The sequence below is a fragment of the Augochlora pura genome, chromosome 10, assembly GCF_028453695.1.
Source record: "Augochlora pura isolate Apur16 chromosome 10, APUR_v2.2.1, whole genome shotgun sequence".
In the NCBI taxonomy this organism is placed as follows: domain Eukaryota; kingdom Metazoa; phylum Arthropoda; class Insecta; order Hymenoptera; family Halictidae; genus Augochlora; species Augochlora pura.
Window position 1 is genome coordinate 16,110,903 of NC_135781.1, and position 23,291 is coordinate 16,134,193.

The 23,291-nt window shown below is 37.9% G+C and overlaps 1 protein-coding gene across 3 annotated transcripts in view; it reads left to right on the plus strand.

Annotated features, from left to right (window-relative positions):
• The window catches only part of Sap47 (Synapse-associated protein 47kD), a 130,112-nt gene that overhangs the window by 16,596 nt on the left and 90,225 nt on the right, over positions 1-23,291 (plus strand). For all 3 annotated transcript variants that reach the window (XM_078193484.1, XM_078193486.1, XM_078193487.1), the window contains exon 4: positions 21,967-22,088. In XM_078193484.1, coding sequence (XP_078049610.1) covers positions 21,967-22,088 — 122 coding nt within the window. The remainder of the gene's footprint in view (positions 1-21,966; positions 22,089-23,291) is intronic.

Sequence of the window (23,291 nt, forward strand, 5' to 3'; positions counted from 1 at the left end):
GTTAACGAGGATGGTGACGAGCGTGTTGAAGAATATTGTACGAGTACCGTGCATATTAGCTTTTATGACCTAGTGACGATAAACTGGTCCACGAAGTAGACAATTAAAGGTGCGCTAATGATTGTGCATTTCCATACAAATGATAGTTCTGATGAGATGGTACATTTTCTGTACATTTGTCACGCCGGTTGACAAGCAATTATAGAAATTGAAAAAAGTTGTGCCTTCCATTTTCTGAAAGCTATTCGAAACTCTTCAACGCTTCCGGTCTGACACAGATTTCACTCGCAAGGCGACACATTGAACCGACGTCGGCTATTAATGGAAATTTCATAAGAGGCACTTCTTCAACAAATTATTCGACGTGTATGTTTTTTATCAGTCATCGTTCATAGTGAAGGGGTGGAAACATCCCCCAGAGTTTAGGGTGAGCACCATTTCTCCGGTGGTATTAAAGCTAGAGGGATGGCCCCGACGTCTTTTACATAGACTATAATGTCGTATCAGGAGACGCCATGCTTCCTATGCTTTTCTTATCAATTATGGCCATTCCATGGTAGCAAGCTGCATTACCAATAGACTATGAATCTTTAAGCAAAATAAAAATTGTATACATCGATCGACACACACAGGATCCAGGAACAACATCTTTTTCATTCTTTAATAATTTTAATAAGTTTAAATTAATACATCCACATACTTAGTTACTTTTAATCTTTCCACTGTTTTTAACTATACCTACTCAATTCTGCCATAAAATCATAAAATCTAATTATCACACGATTTTTCAAAATATCGTAAAACTTTTCTATCGTTTGCATTTAAAAATTAAAATTGTTTATAATGAAGGCACGAGCTGCCATAGCTGTTACAATTGTTACGACTCGTTAAACATGCTTTAGTCATCCCGATCTTTTACTTACTAAAGTACTTACACTCCAAGCATCTGATGTACTCAGCAAGTAGAAACAGTCGATATTGGTCAGACATTTCTAAATCTCCTTCCACAGGGTTCAAACTTAAATTGTTCGAGCAACGTTGTTCTACATTCGACAAAAACTGTGATTTCACATTCTTAATTTATTAATTTGTCATGATTATTTAGACATTAATTAAATTGAATGCACGCACACGATAAATATAAATTGTCTTTCTCCAAATGATCGCAATCGTCGCAACTATGAAGAAACTGATATGGCCATATGGGTTAATGTTTCTACGTAAGCAGTTTCATCAGTAGCGACCCGGTTCTTTCCTAATCGATCATGCTCACTTGGAACGCTATTTTATTAGGCATTAAGGTGTTAAACCCAGTTCTCCAATAGCATCAGAGCGATTTGCGATGATCCATACCAGCTTTGACCGCGAGAGCGCGTCTGTTTGATATGCATTTATTCACGCAGCGGGCGCGTGGTGTTTCTTCTAATTCGCAGATTCCCGGCAGATCTGCCCGTTGAAACGCATAAACGGTCAAGGCTAGCGTTGTTTTTTTTCCGCGTGTATCGCGGTCGCAGCGGCGGATAGATATTCACGGATTTGAAATCAGAGAAATTTTACCGATGAAATTCGAATCCCGCATGTCACTCAGACGCCAGGACGGCTAGAGGCATTCCGTTTCCAAAGCGCCACGCACCTGCTGCGCAGAATTATTCGCCGTGGCGCTCGACGGTCTCTCCTGTTTTCAGAAAGCGGATGATAGAGAACGAGAGAGAGATCGCGAGAGAGCGAGAGACAGAGGGAAACAGCGAGAAAAGAGGAGAGCGGGGAAGGGAGATAAAGGCTCAGAGGAGCATCCACAAGCGATGCTTCCACAAAATTTTTCTACGCCGTATCCGCGTTGTTAGGTCAAGGTCGCTCGCCTAGCGCATTTTAACGGGAATCTAGGTTGACCGATGCCATTGAAATATAACGATCGCCATCGCACGCGTCGCGGCGAACTTTTTTCCTGCCGAGTTTTGTCTCTGTGACGGCCGGGCGAGACCGTAATCAGATTACTCATCGTTCCTCCTTTCTCGTTAGCGCCGGAGAGCGCCTCGCGTGATTATTCCTTTAATCCTCGAACGGTCCGCTTCGGACTTAGAAACATGATGACGCTTAAACGGCCGCGCGCTCGCTCCGATCTTCCTTTATGTCCGAACACCGGACACCTGATTTTGCCGTTGGTTATTTAGATTGCTTTTCACGCCGGTCGCTTCGCGTTCACGGCTTTCGCGCGCGGTATATTGGCAGCTTTCCGGAACATTTGCATAACGTAAACATAGAAATATTTTCATTCTCCTTTTTTTGCATAAGGTTACCGTGACATTACACGGTACTTCGTTTATTAACCCCTCGGGTGACTACCCCGTGGCGGTCACGAGTTCGTGTAACGTACGCACGTTGCTCGATAACATTTGTTAAGAATTGTGCCGTGTTCAAATGGCATATCCTTCGAATTTAGTTAAGTAAATCTTCTTTAATTGAATATTTAATGACTCTGAATTTTCACTTAACCTCTTAGGCACTGAGCACCACTGTAGTGGCTTTCGCCGATACCATCTTTCGGTACGGTGCACCACTATAGTGGCTTTCGCGGATGCCGTCTGATAAATTGTTAAAGTTAACCTACGTGTATCATACCTTTAAGAAAAATTATAATTTAATCATCAAACACTTCATTGCGATATACTCGTGTAAAGAACAGCATCATCCGTCACACATTGCAGTGCCGTATCATTTACACGTAATTCGCGTTGAACTCTGCCGTACCGAGGAACAGCCCCGCGTATAGTTCCGCCGTGCCTAAGAGGTTAACCTCTTCAGGGATGAATTTTTATAGTAGGGAGCAATATATTTAATTATTTCTTTTGTATTTATCATCCATTTCATTTCATTCGATAAGGTTCTTCGGTACTTGTTACGGCGTAACACGGAATTCGAATGTCAGGTAAAAAGTACCACGTGCTACGCTGTAACAAAGAATTCGTATGTCAGGTAAAAAGTACCTGACGAACGACGCGGTACGCCGACGCTCATGCAAACTCCGAGAAAACCCCAGAACGTAGGCGCGACCATGCGACCCTTTGTCGGCTGCACGTAGTCAAAATTCTAAAATAATGCTAAGCACTGATTGGTGCGCTCTTAGGCCACCAAATTGGTATAAAAGGTCCGACAAAAAATAAAAAGATACATTCAATCAGTTACAACTATACAACGCAGAACCGCTATCTCTCGGAACATTACCTCGCTAGTCCAACATTAATATTAAAGTGATTTATTGTAACTTGACTGATTTATTTAAACATTCACTTGCGATTAATTTCTCAACGTGAAGTCGAGCGATAACCGAAAGCATCTTTCAATTAAGTTGTCTCCGAGCAACTTCTATTTTCGCTCGCGCCGAAACAGTACTGCTGAGGGATTTTGTAGCGAATAGTTTATCAACTGATTCTCATTTTCTTTATATTTAGGATAATCATAGTTTTAAAGAAAACTAAACGTACACACGCGTGGCAGTATCCCTGAAGAAGTTAAGGAGTTGAACATTCTGCACTGTGGTGGGAGCGACTTTATAAATGGTCAACAGGTACCTTTGTGCAATTTATCGGTTTTTTGTCAGTGTGTCATTTAAATCACTCTTTAGTGAAGGTTATTATATTAAAATGTTTTATAACGTTTAACTCAAAGGTTTTCTAAAGCGTGTGCTTCATTATTAAAACTGCAGCGAAGCAAATTTGACAAACCATTTTTGTAAAAATTCAATAGAAAGTATGAAAGGCCACGTGGTATAAATTTCTATTAAAATACTGGGTAAAAGCTGGAGTAAACAGGAGAATGCTAATTAAAATCGTAAAAGGTTAAGTAGAGAAGACTAAATCATAGCTGCTCTATCAGTGTAGCTCGCATCTTTATGCCGAGTCATATTTCTGTTTGCAATACGGAGGCCGATTAGGTTATATGTAATTTTTTCCTAGAATACATTTACCGTGTTCAAGGTATTAAAATAACATTGTAGTCGATAGCATCTTTTATGTCGTGTTTTTGAAAATCATGGTAGATGTTTCTATACTTACTCAATGGGACAAAATACACTTTTTAAACGAATGAGAATGAGTCAACATAGGAATAATTCGTTGACTCTATACATTCTTAGAGTAGAAAAATGATTGCTTCAAACTATAATAATATAAATCGTTCAGTTTTTTGTTATGGTATCCCAAATAAAAGTGTCCCATTCATTGCAGTGCTCCCTATAATTCGGAAGAGAAGAAAAGCAATTGTTGCAACCTGTCAAACTAGAGAAAGCCCAAAACAATAGTCATAGGTCTTCACTCGGTTCATCGATCGTTAGAACCATTGTTCCCGAGGAATTGTGAACTCTGCGTAAATAACAGTGTTTTCAAGTTTATAGGGATCGAGAAAGAAATGAGCGGAGAGGTGGATTCGATGAGAAAATTTCGAGTTGTGCCATTTTATCGACATCTAGAGTTCGTTGATGGTTAGAGCGTTTCCTCCGGGGAATCACATGAGTTTTTAACGAGGCCAGACTGCAGGACTGGGGCCGAATCGATCCTTTCTCACAACACTTCTCCGAAGGGAGATTTAATCCTAATCGAAGAAAATTGTGTTAACATGCGCCAAACAATCGTGAAATTGTACCGGTTTAATAGACCGCGCGCTGGTTAATTGGCTGCGCTAATTATTGCTTGGAGCACGAGCAATCGATTCACCGTTCCAATAAAATTACCTTCGACCGTAGTCCTTGATCTTACGCCACTTTACATCGCTCTTTTTCCGGTCGACATTTTTTTTAGCCGACGACAGATTGTTTTCTTTGTACACATTAGCTTTGATCGCGCGACCCTCGACGTCGGGTTTTAACGAAATTCGTCCCGGGAAATTTAATCATCGCCTCATTATGTTCAAGCTAATGACAGATTCGAGGAACACGTAAACGAGCCGCGTTCGGAGAAGCACGCGTGTGTTTAATGAGAAATTTGTATCTTGATGCGCTAACTGATTAAATAGATACCAAAGCGAACGGTATTTTAATTGCGCCAAAATCGACTAGATGTTTCACTCGTTCTACAGGAGATACTGCAGACGAGTCGATAATACTTGCTGGTTCAATATCGTGGGAACAAGCTTATTAAATTAACCGATAACACTGGTGTACATAAATCAGTATCGATTAGCTATTAGCAACTGGCAGACTGCAAATCTTTACGCCTCCGTCTACAAGCTACCGGACATTGGTTTCAGCAGAATGGAAAGGAATTATCGATCTTCATTTTATGTTGCAAACAGCGTTCAACATTGTTTCGTTAACTTCATTAGCTCTTAAAATAACCGATTCCAAGTTAATTCTGCAGACTGCTGACGAACTTTTTCAATATTTCCCGACTAATTCTTTTTCTTCAAACTTCTTGGATTTCTTAGCGATAATTTTCCATCAATTTACAACATACTTCTTCCATTAGAAAATCTTCTTGAAGTTCGAGTAATCGGATAACTGTCTTATTTGCTTAGAAAATGGTGTCCATGAATCGAGATGTACGCAGTCAGCACTTACAATCATCTTACAAAAAGAGAAATTCATCGAAAGTTACTGAATACAAAGTCATTTACAAAGCTCTTTATTTCGAAATATAGTAAACGAGGTTGATAATATTTTAGTCGCACAATTTATTCGAAATATTTAATTTAATTTTTTTATTTATTATTATTGCGTTAAACCATATGAAGCATATACAGCAGACTACAATTTTATACATTATAGACAGCAGTTATCAGAAATTAATAATTAAATTCTTATGTTACACTATATTTTAAAGAAATATACATTTAATTTTATTCGAATTTTATTAGTAAGTGTTAGTAACAATTTAATACGAATGTTGCCCAACTCTGTTAAATGAGTTTGAATCAGTTGAATTCAATGAGCAAAGTGACAAAAGTCTCTACGGAACACGCAACGAACATTTACGTGTTGCCATTCCTGGTTGGAGGAATCGCTTTGCCGATGGAGGGATTAACGAGAGGAAAAAACGAAACGCAGTGATTCAATTTACAACGTAATATCCGTATCCTCTTTGCATACTGTCTTAAGAGATTACTGCAAGTTTAGTGGCCAGATCGATGATGCTAACGAGCTACTCGACGTTCATGAACGAGGGCCATGCTTGGCACTGGAATTAATTACGCGATCTTAAAGCCAGAGCCACCCTTTCTCTCTCTCTCTCTCTCTTTCTCTCTCTTTCTCTCTCTTTCGTTCCACACTTTTCTGCCGCGACCGTTTCGTCGCCGTTCGTTCGGACAACTTCGGGCCTCGGTTTAAACCACCCCGCCGTAGATACGAAATATCCGGGAAATGGTAACCGCGGTTGCAATCACAAAGGGAGCGTCGAAATTCCGCGACGGCACGGCGTAGGTGGAGCGCTCCGAACTCGTCGAGCTCGTCGGACGGCCAAACGAAAGAACAGAATTCGGTGCTTGTTACTCGGCTCTTTGGAGATTTCCCCTCTCCACCCTGTTCCGCTTCTTGTTGCTCCATCTCTCAACACGGAATTGCGTTCTTTGACCGGCGTCGTGGAAGACGCCGCGGGTTCGACGACACCGGAGTTTTTGCGGCAAGGGCTTTCGACAAAAATCCGAAATTTCGAGAGTTCCCGACCAACTTCCTTTGGGAACCATGAAAGATCCGCGGTAATACTTTGATAGAGGATTAGCAGAATAATCGGATCGAGCTCTTGTCAGAAGTTAACCCTCCCGTGGTTTCGTGGTTTGTTGATCCTGCAGCCATATCGTACTTTGAACCCGATCATAATCCTCTAGGTAGCTCTAATTTACTCGGAATTCTGATCTACTTATATACGTTCTACATTTCCAAGTTTCGAGAAACGTTGCTATTTATTTGCAAAGTGTAAGTGTATAAACGCTACCTGTATAGTTTTAATTACTATTATTACCTGATACGTGTAATCGGAGTAGGTTGCAAGGCTTAGAACGGAGTTAATCGCTTGTCGTTCCATTTTTTCCCAATTATAATAATTAGAAGCTGTTCGATTATGATTACAGTAAATTCTCCCTAATTATTCTCCAGCTTCTAAATAAAAAAAAAAACACAATTTGGGAAGAGAAAATACGATTATTCGAGTCACGCGGCTAGTTTTCATAGTCATCGATTGTCAACAATTATGAAATCGAGTTACAATGCTCCAATAATTGTATCTCTTTTCAAATTGTTTATTTTTGTTTACAAGCTGTGGAAGATTTAGAGAGAATTCACGGTATTTCTTAGAAAAGGAAGAAAATTTGAATTTATTGTATGTCCACATTTTTTTGAATATTTAAATATTCTGGAGAAAAGAACAGAATTTGATTCAAACTTGAAAAAATAGAATAACATTCATACTTGACTGGTTATTACTAAAAATCTCCTTTACGAGTTAGACTGGTTGAAATACTGCAAGGGGTTAATCGTATTGCAGTAGTAAACAAAGTGCACGTGGTGTAAACAAGTTGTGCACAAAGAACGTCGTATGTCTTCATTTAATCAAATTCGTATGATAAAAGGCGTAAGGAAGATGAATTAAGATTAAAACTGAAATATTTTATTAACTCTCTAGACTCTCGAAAGAGTAGCTTAAATTATTAGAATTTGAAAACACTGTACTTTTGTTTCAAATATTATTCTGTATACCCATATCCAAAAAATTTCCCAGCTCTATTAATATTTCTTCTGCTAATTTTATGCATTTGTAACAAATACGAGTAATTAAAACGACAAACCTACAAAGAATTTAAGAATAGCGTCATATTATTTTTGATACATCCACGTTATTAAACGAAGAAATACATTTATATCTAATTTATATTTCTCACAGCGAACATAGAAATATTTTACTTTGTCAAATAGATTTGGTCAAGAGGTCGAGTAGGTTTCGGATACACGATATCACCTGTTCCAGCAATGTTAAAATTAACACAGAAATCTAAAAATATTTGACAAGATGCACACCATCGTATTGCAATATTAAAGCGGCAGGAGATGCTCTTTTACTCGCGATCTCGTTCAATGGCTGACGACGTCCCTGAAGACGAGGACAAGTTCGACGACACCGCAGAGTTCATGAACGATAGGTTCTTTGATCCCGCACCGGCCGGAATGAAAACAGAAGAAAGTCCTGGAGTAATCGAAATTCGAGATTCGCTAACTTCCAGGCATTGTATTTCCAGTTTTTCGTTTGAAATGTCTTCGACTTAGCTCGAGAGCAAAACCTGGAGAAAGGAGAGAAAGAGAGAGAGAGAGAGAGAGAGAGAGAGAGAGAGAGAGAGAACAACAAATACCTGCTCGTATTACGGATCTCCATTCTCCTGCGATGTTCTCGCTTTTCACAAGAATGCTTCGAAGATTTTCCGCTTCAACTATCATCGAAGTTCAATGCACCGGCAGTGCAGTAACTCCGCCGATAATAAATCGAATACGACAACGCAGGAAAATAGAGCCGGAGCGGATTTCTCCGAGCAAGTCAAACGTTAAATCTATTCCGGAACGACTCGGCTCGCAGGCAGGATTATTAAATCATTTAGAGTGGAAAAGGAAGGAACTGCCAACTTTATTTAGCCGTGCATCCGGATAAAATATCTCCAGCTAGGCTCTCTGCACACCTTAGAACCATGTATTCAATGCCTCCGACATGTATAAAAACGAACGTTTTCTTCTGCCTTAAAATCCAATACTTAATTGAGAGATGTGTATTTGGTAAATGTATTTTATAATGCTAAAGTAAATACTTATTTAATATCATACATGTTTGATTTTCTTCGTATTTTGTTTAAATGCCACACTTATAAAATATATAATTCGATAAAGTACAATTCTTAACCAGTTAGCTGTTTTTGACGAGTTGAATATAGGTGACAATAATAATATAGATCGCAATGAATTGTTGAAAGAAAAAGGAATTTTATATTTATTGTGTGCTTCTATCTACTTGAATGTTAAAATATTGATGACAAATATATGGTAAATATATGATAGTGGCTTTCATGAACGTTTCGTGCTTTACCAAATTGTTTTATTAATTATTAAAGTAAACGATTAAAGTGAAAGTTTGTATGTACAATATACTAAGAAAATAACATATATATATATATATATATATATATATATATATATATATTAATATTATATATAGCTATACTGACAAAATATATATTAAGAAAAATGGTAATTTAGTTATGAAAACTTTATTCGCGCAAAATTCGACCGCGCCTAAGAGGTTAAACGAACGGATGAACATTCATACCTTATCACTAGAAACGTTCATCACGAGTCTGAAGTACGGCAAGGGGTTAAACCATAATCTGGAATCTTCTATGTCGCTGCAGGATCCAATTACTATCAAAGCAATTCAATAAGTTTTAATATAGATTGGTACGTAAGAAAGCTCGTCAAAGCTTACCAATAAGCACATATAGGCATGACTTAGTAGGTGCATATGCACGCACGCACTAGATAATCAGATCATACTAACCGCTGATTTGCGTTGTAGATTTCCCTGTTTAGAGATACCGCAGCTTAAATTAAATTTAGCCCGTTCAGTTCGACCATTCTCACGAATACGTACCGATGTCAATACGTGATATGCAGATCCATAACAATAAGAAGCCTTCATGATAAGCTTGAATTTATAGCTTGAATATATAAGCGTCAAAATTACTACTGTGGCTCTAGAGATGAAATAATTCTACGTGAAATCATCCGTTAAATTTTACAATCGGTGTCATTATTCCACAAGTTATTTCTCACCGTCGAGAGCAGAGTTCTTCGATATACCTCGCAGCAGATAAGGTCAACGTCGCAGCTAAAGGCAAAGCTACGGGCAAGCGTCTTAGCAGAGCGAAGATATGAGGAAGAAAAGTGTTTTTATCTTTTCATGCCGTCCTTCCTCTCTCAGTCGCACGCATCGTCATTATATGCTATTCGTGCGATGCTCATTCTATTTCACTCAATCTCGACGTGCTCTCTAGGAGATCTTTCAGTTTATAACATACACTCATACACGAAAGTATTCGAACACTTACGTGCATTTCTAGCATTCAACTAATGAATGTTAAGCTGATGCATTTGAAATCATATTGCACACATAACAAGGCATGAATCTCAAGATTATATAAGTGAAAGCAGAAAATAATTCAACAACAGATACCGTTTTTACAGTACATTTATCGTAAATGCGTGCTAGAAGTGGCTGATAAAAGTATTTGAACGGAATATTTAATAGTTATTTAAATTTAACTATTAGAGGTTTTAATAGGAAGTTGATCTACTATTCGTTTTTATAAAAACCCTAAGTCTGTTTTCCATTCAGTGGACTAACTTGGAAGTAACATTTGCTTCTATCGATTGCCGTATTTTAATAACATTTCGTTTTAACGCTTCACTCGAAGTAATAACCGTATTTCTTAATTGTTTTTCGGCTTCATTCCATAAGTGTTCAATGGGGTTTAAATCGGAATTTTGCGGTTGACGTGGCAACACGTGTGGGTCATTATACAATATCCATTATTTGACTATTTCAGCGCCATTCTCCGGATTATTGTTCGACTGAAATCAATAATTGTTTGGTAAATTCAATTTAGATACATTGTTTCTGATATTTTCCTGCAAAATATTTAAATACTTCTTTTTGTCCATTATATCATCGCTAAATACAAAGTTTTCCATTCCACTAGATGCCATGCTGTTCCAAACCAACATATGTAGATCCACTATTTGTATTATAGTCAGTCGTAGATCTCACGGTTCTAATTCTGTGATTTGTTTCCTCCAGACACTTTTACTTCCATCGCTACGAAAAACGTTAAGTTTGCTCTCACCAAGGAGTAATACTTTGTCCTAGAACAAATTATTTTTATAAATCAATTTTTCGGTGAATTTCAAACGTACAATTTTATTTTTAGTTGAATGTTAGAAGCGTAAGCGTTCAAATACTTTCGTGTATGAGTGTATGTTTTAATCAGAGGTTTAATCTGATCATTCAAATTGTTTCGTATAAATATTTATCATTGATAATTATCCGAATTAATCCTCTTTATTCGAATAACCGTTATTATATAATATCATATAATTATATATTATACAATACTATTATTTGATTCGAATAAGTTATTCAAATAGAAATTGTAAAATTATTGCAAATAATTGTTGTCAGCTTCTGTAATAAGAATATTTTTATATAAAGACTACCCATAAGTAGCAAATTCTCTGATACAATATTTGAAAGAAGAAAAAAAAATAATAAAAAAATAATATAAAATAATATAAAAAAAAATAAATCGATAAACTTCTATCATTTTAATTTAAATCGATTATTTTCCGTATGATTTTATGTAGGAATAAATTCTTATTCAAATGACTAAGAAATACTTTTTTTATTTTTCCTGTTAACTGTAGATTAAAACAAAGTGATTAAAACAGTCCTGCTAAAATATTAAGGAGAACAGTTTCTGACAAGTTCAACGGATAAAATCTTATTTGAATGAATTTTTAGTTGAATAAAGTCCTATTCGGATAAATTTTTATCAAGACAAATATTTATTTGATTAAATATTTAAAATAGATAGCGTCGAATCTTACTTAAATCTTCGTTTACTATCCGTTCCCCGAATAAAATGTTGCACAACTCTGGTTTCAAGCAGTACCATATTTTCTGGACACGGCAAAGATGTCGGACCTGCCCCCCAAACGTCTTAACGCGCCGTCCGATATTCGAACGTAGGGCTCCCCATGGGATAGCGAGCGTTACTATTAAAAGGCGACTCGTATGGGCAGCAAAGGCGATTCCCGATAGAATTATACGATTCGACCGACTCGTTTCGTACAGAATTTGTGTTCGACGCGTACACAGCCCTATTGCCTTTGCCCGTTTTCCTCTGGTCACGGCGAAACTGGCACGAGGTTGCCGGAAGTGCAAGGTCGACGTTTGATAAATCGACCTCCGACACGTCATATAATTTGAAGATCTATTTTCCCCATGTTTTTCATGCAGCAGTTCCATTCCGAGAAGTTTCTGCCGTGCATGGTCCTAAGAGCAAAAAGAAGAAGAGTTGCGGTGTACGGTTAACGACTGTACCCGCTGTACTTGCCAGCAAATGTCGTAATGGCCGATGGGAAACTACGTATCGGTTAAACGAGAGTTCAAAGCGCACCAGCGAAGATAAGAGTGCTTCTTCGGTAATAGGAGCCAACTCTATCCATGGCAGGATCGCAAGACCAACTTACATATGCACACTTAATGTGCATGTAAACCCGGGGGGAACGAATAATCTTACAATTACGTCTTTGTTGGACGAAGGAGTCGCTGTGGAGAAAATATTTCTGCTAGCTCGTATCGTCGCATTAAAAGTACGCGTAGGACAAAATGGCCCCTTTCGTTCCACGATTGATAAAAGTTCAGAAATGTTGGATACCGTTTAACGAGTTCGTTTCGATCCTAACCGTATTGCAGGGGAATTTCAGTCACGTTTCAGTAAATGAACTCCTGTAATTTCAAAAAAATTATTAAACCCGAGTTGTCTTCGCGAGCCCACGATTTATTAAATTTGCGTGCGCGATGTTACGAGATAATCCGCGCTTTGTAATTCTGTAACGTAGAGAACGGACGATGCTTAATTATGAACTTACACAGTAATTGTACTTAATTCTTGACTAACTGAGTTTTCAATGTTACCCTTTTTCTTTAATTCATCATTCGACACTGTTGTTGAAAAATGATATTGCGAGCACGGGTGACTGCGTGTTGGTATTATTAATAATTAATTTGTAGCTACCGAGGTCTAGTTATCGTTTCTTTGGCCAATTTCAGTTCACTGTAAAAGACGAGGACTTGAAGTACTTAGTTTCGATAGAATATATACACTATGGATCTTTATAGATTTGTATCAAATTAAAAATTTGATTCCAATTTGAGCATCTTCATAAAAGATTTGCAAATGTCTAACCTAAAGGAACCTAATTCTATATCAATAGGTTTTACCGGGAAATTTTTGGAGATAGTTTTATTTACATTTATATACTATTTATATTTAATTTATATTCAATTTATATTCATACATTATTTATATTTATATTTGTCTTTGCATTTAGTTCCTTCAACTATACTTACATTTTTCTTTAATCTTACTTCCATTTTCCATTAAAACGAATAATATACTCCGGTTTATCGCGAAGTCACGAATTTGCAGTCCACCTGCAAAATCGTAAAGTGTATTTACCACCTTGAATTGAATTCTATTGGCCAGCTCTCGTGCAGTTTTCGAAATCGAACCAAGAGATCCTTAAACGCTATTTCCCACGAGTCCAATCGACTCTTTTAAAATTTCGAGCGATAAAAGTTGGCACCATCGAGCGCTACATGGGGGGACTGTTTACGAGACAAGCGACCGAGTTGCCGTGACCGACTATGGTAGTCGCATTCCCATCCACCGCGACCATTTCCCACACGCTCGCACACGTCTCGAGAACAGTCGAGATCCTAAGGTTTTCTCGTTACATTTGTCAAAGAGTTTTAACGGTTGGTTAAGCTTTACCTCTGGAATCATCCCGCCGTGTTGAAAACGCTTACGGAATTTTATTTTCGACGGGGGAAGTGCAAGTGATTTATCTTTAAATATGCAGCAACGCGAACGTTTATGCATGCCTCGGTATTTAATTTATAAATTCAATAATCGTATACGATAAATCAGGGGGATGTATAATGAAATTTTCACTTGATTTAATGTCAGCGTACGAATATACCGATATATCCTCTCTATCACCTAGTATTAAACATTTGTATGCACTCTACATTTTTGCATCTTTTTTAGCAATTATTTCGTGAATTTCAACACATTTATTCTTAGCTTGTTTTTAATTGAATATTAATTTCATTTAAACTGTATTTTATGCTAGCTTTTACGTCTGAATTACGAAATATTCGAATCTTAAAAATTAATTTAATGATTTCGGTTATGTCACCCTTACGCGTGTATATTTTGCTTCTGAATATTTCAAAGTATTTAGGCATTTAACATAACCGATACAGATAATATATTGAGCAATTGATCAACCACAAATGAATAACCACAAATAAACAACCACAAATGAACAACCATTCCAGTTCCTGCACTCTTTCGAACTTTATCAGTTCAACGACCAAAACCACTCTCGATAACTGGAAACAATTATTGCAATGAAATCACGAGGCGTCTAGTGTTTTGATGCATTTTACCAGTTTTTATTGAAAGCTGTTCGAATATCAACTTCATCACGGGAAAAAACGCAGAGTGACATGTGCGTCGTGTGCTGCCGCCGGGCCTCTTGTCATCGATTTATCGACGATAAAACATCGACGTCTATCCGTCGCGGGTATAATATTTCTTATTGTTCGCTTAAATCAACATTTCTCCCCCATGGATGTTTCGCGACGTGATTTCGTTGCAGCAACAAATTACAATAAAGACTTTTTCACGACGTAAAGCCTGAACGATATTTGGCACCTGTTTGTCATGCTTTGGTCCTGTGCCAGCGGCTAGAAGGGTTTAACGATGACCTTTCCTGCGTTTTATCTTCTTTTCCCCTGCCAATCGTGGAGTCAATTGACCGAGTTATACGGAAATTGTGCGACTGTCGCAGTCGAATCACTTTTTATGGTCGGCTTTTTAAGGGAACAGTCCTAGCATGCATCACAAGTTACGCTCGCGAATACCCGTCTCCTGGAAACCATGTATTGCGAGTCTGCAGTATAGTTTTCTAACCAGTTTTTGGCTCACGGACCCTTTTTCAAAGCTTCTTTTGTTGAAGAGAAACTATTTTCACACGTAAAATTTTTAAATATTATTAAATGCGCAATTTTTGGATGTTGCAATGTTTTATTGGTATTCTTCGCCCTAACAGTGTGAAAGTTTTTTTAATGTTACTGTTTATCAAGTTTATATAATTCAAGTAAAATATAGATGAAAATTAAACCTTAGTATATTATTAAAATGATTAATAATTATATTATTATACTATATCATTATATGATATTACTGTAATATCATACCATGTCATTAATAATACTGTATAATATCATTATTAATGATAATATTATAGCGTGACGTTATTCATAATAAATAACAACCTAGTTTGGAACGATCAGGTTCAAAACACGTTCGCCTCTGAACTATTTGCGTAGATACAACCTATGAAAGGGTTTAATAATGTCTCCGTCAAGTCTTCTCTGTACTAGGAAACTACTCTATAGTAATACAAGTAAAGTGGGTAGCTATTATGACCATTAGTGTACTGTTTGCAAACTACGTTGCTTAGGGCACTATCAGTCTCACCTTAGATGTCAAAGCGTTATCGATAATTTCCAGATAAACGTCGAAAATACGTGCTAACAGCAAACATTTATGACCAAAGTCCAGAAAGCTAATTCCTAATTTAATTAATCCGTCTCTAACATGAATTAAAGCATAGAAACAAAATCAGTAGAATTATAATCGCGACAACTTTCGAAAAATGATTCTCAAGCTTGTGCAGATTATTGAATCAAAGAATCAAGTGTTATTTATTTAATGAATATTGAAATATTATTATCTAGGTTCTGACAGTTAATTTAAATTTCCATATTTATATAAAAACTACCGTATCCAGAAGTATTCTAAAACCATGTGGAGAAAGTCGATAAATAAAATTATAAATAATCCGAAATAAGCTCGATTACATTTTCGTCAATTGGGGCCGCTATTTGAGTGTTAAAAATCGTTCTGAATTCGCATTGTGCCTACTAGTAAGAGATGAGTCGACTTTCGGGAGAACCCAATGCATCGACGCGATGATAATGCGTCACAGAGCTTAGAAAATAAGATGGACGATGTGTATGAGGAAGACGGGGGATTGCAGAGGAGGAGGAGGAGGAGCTGTAACAAGACAAACACGGGGAGATGAAGCCACGCGAATCGAAGTGGCTCAATTTGGTTGATTGAATTGGCCTCGGATTACGTATAGAGGAGTGAGTTATCGAGTCGCTTTTACAACCAGACTCGGAGTACGCGCGTATTAACTCCTTCGCGAGCCCCAGTTAGTTGCAGCAACGGGAGCTTAAACAGTGTTTCGGCTGAGAAGTGTCTTCCGCCAAGCGAGTCCTGTCCGCGTAGAATGTCCCCTGCAAAGAGCAGTCCGGTGATCCCGTCTTGCTGACGGTTTATTAAAAACTCCGCCAGCCCAGGGTCCGCGCTCGGAGATTCCTCGTGTCACGTGAGATTAGTGTAATATGATCCCGCGTACGGTCAGCTATTCCATCAGGTGGCAGCTGGGATGTCCTGCGCGCACCAGCGAGCAAAGATCGCGCGCCACGGATGCTAGGAAAGGTGCCGTTTCAAGTTTCCTGCATTTTATAAATTCTCGATGAGGCCGCGTTCAAGTTTAACGCGTTCCGAGGGCTATGTGGGTCACCTGTGATCTATGGGTTGAAGCTCGGGGGAAGATTGATATTAGGTATTGGCCCAAGGAGATTATGAAGTCGGGAATCGAAGTAACAGGTACGCGAATCGACCTGGATTTATTGGCCGCGTTGTACGCGTGGGATTTCAATGTTCGACGTTTTTATTGATTACTGTCCAATCATAGCGAAGTGTTTGTTATCAGAATAGCCAGCCATTTCAATCTCGGCGAGTTATTAACATGACATGGAAAAATCAAATCTCGGGCTGTCCTCAATAAATCGAATATTCAATATAAGTTACTTTTTTTTTAGACTAATTGATTAATAAAGATATATTCTCCGACATTCTCTATTAAATTGTTTATCTGATAAAAGTATTTTTTTTAATGAAGTAAGAAAGTTAAACATACACGGTAAAATTGCTGTAATTTAAATACTGTTTAAAAAGATTGCAACGGCTAACAATTTTTTGAAAGAATTATTTCAAATCTTTGATTAATTATTTATATTGTAGTTTAATCCTTATGATAAAAATGTTCGCGTACGTGGTAACGATATAATATAGAAAACTAACGTAATGAACAACATACATTATATAGAAGTCTGTGGAACGAAACAAGAAAATACTCGTTGCTCTGCGACTCGGACGAACCTGAAACACGCTCAACGGATACAGGCTACTGTCCGTTGCCCAGAAGAAGTCCGCTGAGGAAAGTGTAGGATCGATTCCCACCAACCCATCCATGTTAACGCCCTTGCAGAAGTAGAGCAAACGCGTTTCCTTTATTGGCAGAAATAATCCGTTCTTATTAGCCCCAAGTTAACCGCAACACTGAATTTCCACGAAACGAGGGACTCGAGTCCGGCCGATTAAAAACAAACGTCTCGAGAGGCTCGTCAGTGTCTCGCTCCGCCGTGGTCGCCATTATCGGCTAGGAGCACATCGGACGCGTGTGTTCGCGCTTTGCATATGTGTGTGTATTATTCACACAACCACGGACGAGCAAGACGCAACAATTACAAGATGCAAGAGCTCTGACTTATACCTAAAGAATTAACTGCAGATTTTTCTAATGAATACATAATTATTTGCAATTACTAATTATCATATTGATTACTTTTCATTGCATTATGCAGAAAACGTACTGCACTGTACACATATTTTTCATATTTATTGTATCATATGATTTTTTTAAACGGTTATGATACGCGTCTTAAATTTTTTTTATTTTCTATTTGCAATTAAACCAGACTCTTATGGGTCTATCGGTAATTTTGATCCACGTGTTAAAGTATTATTTAGTATATTTAAAGTATATTTTTAGTCTGTCATTAGTTCATGGGGCTTGGTTCTCTTCAGTCTTCTTATACAGTTTCCAGTATTGATTAGATTGGTTGCCAGCTGATTTAGGTGTTGTTGCAGTCTATTGTTGTGAGATTTGGCATATTGTTCAACGTAGTCTCTAACATATTTAACATATAGGTCTTTGCAGAGTGTTTCGTTGTTAATAATCCATGGAGCAGCTGTTATAGTCCTAATCGCTTTAATTTGGGATCGTTGTATTATTTCAATATTAGATTTCTTGGTACACCCCCATAATTGGATACCGTAGATCCAAATGGGTATTATTGTAGTTTTGTACCGTAATAGTTTGTTAGTGATAGAGGTGATCTGTAGCCGGCGTCTTAAATGTGTGTTCGATATTTGTGAAGTATAAGTGAAAATAATTATGTTGTACTCGTGCAGAATTAATCTTACATTTGCAGGCTTGCAATGTATTATTCGAGAATAGAAATTATACAAATATCTTATGCTTACGTTAATGTACAGAATCTGAACGTACAAGAACCTGAAGGTAATATAGAGAAACGAGGAAATGAGATATTACGCATAAACTAAATGATTAAACTCCACCTAGCTTCTTCCAATTTATTTTAATTCCAAAATTTTGATTATTATTATCGACTAAGTTACGCGCTCAACCAAAGACGTGATTAGGTAGAACAGGCAACTAGGTGGAACAAACGCTGTACTACGTGTTAACGCTCCCACGACCATCATCGCCCTATCGCACGTAGTCTGAAATAGATTTTCTAATGGTAAAATGTTTTATAGTTTCTACACTTGTTTGGTTTTCTAATTGCGACGCACGAGTGGAACGATAATCCGCGTTCTATTTTTATCGACCTTCGAACGCATCGATACGACCAATACAAGAAATGGAGGAATCGTAGAAAGTTCCACGTTCTTTTCGATTCTATTCGCCGCCAATATTTTTCACTTGTTCCTGACAGAATAAGGTCGGAGTGGTAATGTTTTCAGCATATTGTACGTTCGTACGGAGAAAACAGAGGGCGCTGATAAAATAAGCATTACACGGTTAGAGTTCTACACGCCGCTCGTATGCGATAAGAGAAACGCGTCAACACGGATCTGTAAATATTTCTGTTGCAATTTATACAAAATTGTGCCCGGTCAAAGTGGAACAATGTCGTCTCTTTACAACGTCGCTTGACAGTATCGCAAATAAAATTAACATCGCTCGCTTGCTCCACTGTTTTCTGATTGCAAACGACACGAAACTTTCGCACTAATGCATAGTAGGTTTTGGAAGCGATAATTTGTGACTAAAAGTAAATGCTTGAATTTTTATATTATCAGGAAATTTATTTCTTTTTTTTTTTAAAGCGAGGTCATATTGAAGTTTCAAAATCAAAAAACAATTCCTTGATGTTATAAGGAGAAAAATCTTCAAGTTGAAACTAAAATTAATTATTTTCGTTATCCCTCTAAAATATCGGATGTGTAACACATTTTTATACTTGTCAATAACTAAATTTTATGTATGCATTTTTTATGAGAAAATGCTAAAGTTTCGTCTATTTGAACTTTGAATTTTTCTTGCAATTTTGTGTTCTATGTAGATTTTTATAAAACATCATGGTAATTTGGCATATTAATATTATAGATTAAGAAAATGTATTATTGTATACCTATATAATTCGTCATAACATTTTGCTTTACGTTGCAAGTAATGATATAAAGTACATTGTAGATTACTACACACTACTGTGTAGTTGCTATTTTAAAATTGAACTGTTATTTTCCAATTTGGTATCAGTAACCCGAAACAACGTAATTACAAAGTCTCAGAAAAATCAGAGAAACGCTTGACTTTTGGCCACAAATTGCTGTTTCCCAGACAGCTATGCGATGTGATATCCTATTCTCAGAAATAAGGAAAGGGTTTTGAAAGCAGCGGGTCTCATACCGCCGTCGTACCCTTCCTAATAAATTCCCTACATCGTTCGCACATGTTTTCGTTCCATTCTCGGGGAAAAACGGCAGGAGTCGGGCGTAAGAAACCCTAACGTCTTGTATATTTTCCCCCGAATTTCTAAAATTCCATTTTACCCGACAGAGGAGCATCCAGGATTCAACCATCACCGGTTTCTTTACCACGGCAATTTTTTAGCTCTCACGACGGAATAACATTACACGATCGCCGTTCCCGAGGCAAGGAGGCAGCGCAGCTCGCCTCGAATGTTCTTCGTCGAGGTGCTTAGTTTTCGCCGACCATCCTTGATAAATGGGGGAATCCCCCGGAAAAGATCCCCAGCGTGAGATATCCGAGCGACGGATCTGGGTTAGAATGCCGGCTACCTTTCTCTGTCTCCTTTTTTTTCTCCGTCTTCGTCCTCGGCATCCCCCCGGGAAGAATGACTTTTCGCGCCTTTCGCAGACGTTTCTTTTTTCTTCGAGCCGGGTTGCGCAAGGGAACACCATTAACACATTTCCCGCTGAACTTTCGCACCGCCGACAATACCGCCATATTAATCCTGCGCGGATTGCACCTAACAGGACGCGTTCAAGTGAAATCTCTTTTGAAGTAACGCCGGTCAGAAAATATCGCATACTACTTTCTCGAGTTTTTCCTCCCATTTTTGTGATATGATTACGTAATATCTCTGACATTTTCCGTTCCAAGCTTTTGAAAAAAGTCACAGGTGTTTATCCAGCCGCGGTAGTGTTCTTAGAGAGTTCCCGTGGCTCCCCCGAATCCGTCAGGTGGAGGATGCGCGTCCGAAGGTCGCCGCGGGGGTTTTAATGGGTCGAAACCTACACTGACCCCGTCAACTGGGGGCGTCTGACATGCAGATTTCCCCCGCGTTAAAAAAAAAACAAGGTGTTTATGCAAAAATTTCAACGAAAATATCACGAGGTCCTTAGTTGTTCACGTAAATCAAATGTTTAAAAATCCTGAAGTGGTAGATTAATTTTTCGATCGAATTTGGAATCAGCTTATTAAAATCTATGGGAAATAATGTATGACAAGTCATAAAAAACTAACATGAACATAGTATTGTTTAAATTACAGTTTAGCATAAGTTTTCAAAGTTAAAAAATGTTCATACTACGTTCTCGTTAATCTTGTTCTACATTATAATCGAATATTTGAATAAAATTATTTTTAAATAATTTACTGAGCATAAAATAAAATTTCCTGTAAAATGTTTAAAGTAATCCTTTATTTGATATGATTGCCTGCTTTTTAATATACGTTTAAACGATTATTTCAAGCGTGTTAATTGAACTGTACACTTATCGATTGCACTGCCTTTATTTGCTTCGCGGGAAGGTTACAGAGATATGAAGCGGGTACAGGTGTCGCGAATATTATTGCTCTATGGCGACAACAAAGTGTCGATAGTAAACGACATCTGACACCACCGTATCCTGTACAGGACATTCATTGTAAAGGTCTGAATGGAATGATAGTGGTATACACCTAGCTACACACCCAGCGCACGTGTATCGGATTGATTTTTAATTGCATTTTTCTCGAAAACGCGGCCACCAATGCAATTCCGGAATTTTTGTTGTTTTCATCTTACTTTTTTCCGCGCTATCTTCGTGACCTCAATTCTACCACGAACATCGGTCTACCCTGCGCATGCATCGCACCATTAAATTTTTCGTAACACATTCGCCGTGGATAACGTAATTTCGCTCTACCAGCAACTTCGTTATGCGCGGCGAATGTTAATAGGTGTTATCACATTTCTCGCATGCTGTGAGAAATATTTGCGAATATTCGACTAAAATATATGCGGCCATTTTGACGTTACAATTAGATTGACAGGAACCGTGTTGAGAAGTAATGTACAGGAAGAAAATCAAATCATCGTGCGAAAGCTTTTAACGGTTGTAAAATGGCCAGATGGAAGTGGACATTATTAGCAAACCAACATCGTTTAAAAACTGGGCTAAAATGTTCAACAAAGTACCTTCGTTAAATTAAAATTGCGTAGCAATTAAAACGCATTTATTTGGTAGAGATGTAGCGGATAATAATTAAAATTCAAAGGATGTAGGATGTTTATCATTTATGAGTGATAGCAAGCTCGTAAAACATTTTATTTATGCAGGAATAACAAGTTGAATTTTAGCTGTATCGGATAGTATATGCAACATCGGGGTCTACAATTTCGTCTCGCATTTCTTTTTCAGTTTCCACGAAGGCGTTGGAAGGGGCGAAGAGCTTGGGTGGATTTTTGTATAGCGCCGTGAACAAGGCCGGGAAGACAGTCGTGGAAGCAGGTGTCAAGATCAAGAAGACCGTCGAGGAGAATGTGAGTGACTTCTCTCTTTTTATTTGCTTCTCCATTGCTTTTCTATCCGTGTAATCCACCGAGACGCACGGAATCAGAATTTGTTAAGGTGTTCCAGAAAATAACCGGTATCTTTAACCGTTTGGCATACCGGATCGGTAAAATCATCGAAACAAATAACAAATTGCAACCTACAAAATGCGCGAAATATACAAAAGTCAGAGGATAAAAAGTTTTAATAAGTATCAACTCGTAACGAGGTCCAACTTTCCAGTATTTGCTTCATTAAATGAAGTATCCTAACTTCGCAGGGTTTGTACAGCTGCAATTAATTGCGTAATTGTAGATATTATTATGTTGGCATTAACAAGTATTTCACTGGATAAGTTGAGGTTGTAATGTTTCGAATTTAGAAAAATTGTGTACGTCATTTGTCGCGTCACGTGTTTAATTCGACCCCCGTTGCAGAAGAAGACGACAAGACACACGGGGTAGAATTAAGAGCAATGTTTTCTGGGACACCATGGTACAACTAGCGCAGTATTGTTCTTTTCCTCGTCTAATAGAAGTTACGTACGGTGGTAGTAGTAGAAAGTTCTGTTGAAGTAGTTACTCCAACGATTTTATTTCATTAGGAGGTCCTACGGCGCAGTATGACGTTCCTTTATAATTTCTTTCCGTCAACATCTTCGTTCGTTCGTTGAAAGTAGACCCTCGACATTTTCTTTTTTACATCGCTGCATGCTATTCTTTTTTTGTGTACAACTTTTACGCTAATATACCTTCACGTAGTCAAACAATTCCCGAGTAATTAATATTTGTAGTAGACATAGAACCGTGTTACAAGCAGTACAAATATTTGACAATGTGTAATTGATAGCCGTAGAAAAGTGTAGGTAGCCGTAGAAAAGTGTAGGTAGCTGTAGAAAAGCGTAGGTAGCTCTGTAACAACTGCATGTTAAAAACCGCCGCGCGATACTCAACCGTAAGCGACAAATCGAAAACAAATGTAACGTCTCTTGGCAATAATTACCCGAAAATACGCGATCAAGCTGCCAGCAGTTTTTCCCGAAATACGTAACCTTTCGGTGATTGGGTGGGGATGGAAACGATTTCGAAAATCGAGCACAGTGTTAATAAACCGCTGTTAATAATCAAAACGCAATTGAAATGGTCATCGCAGAAAGAACGTTTACTCTTTTCCGTGGTCGAAAAACGTTCGTT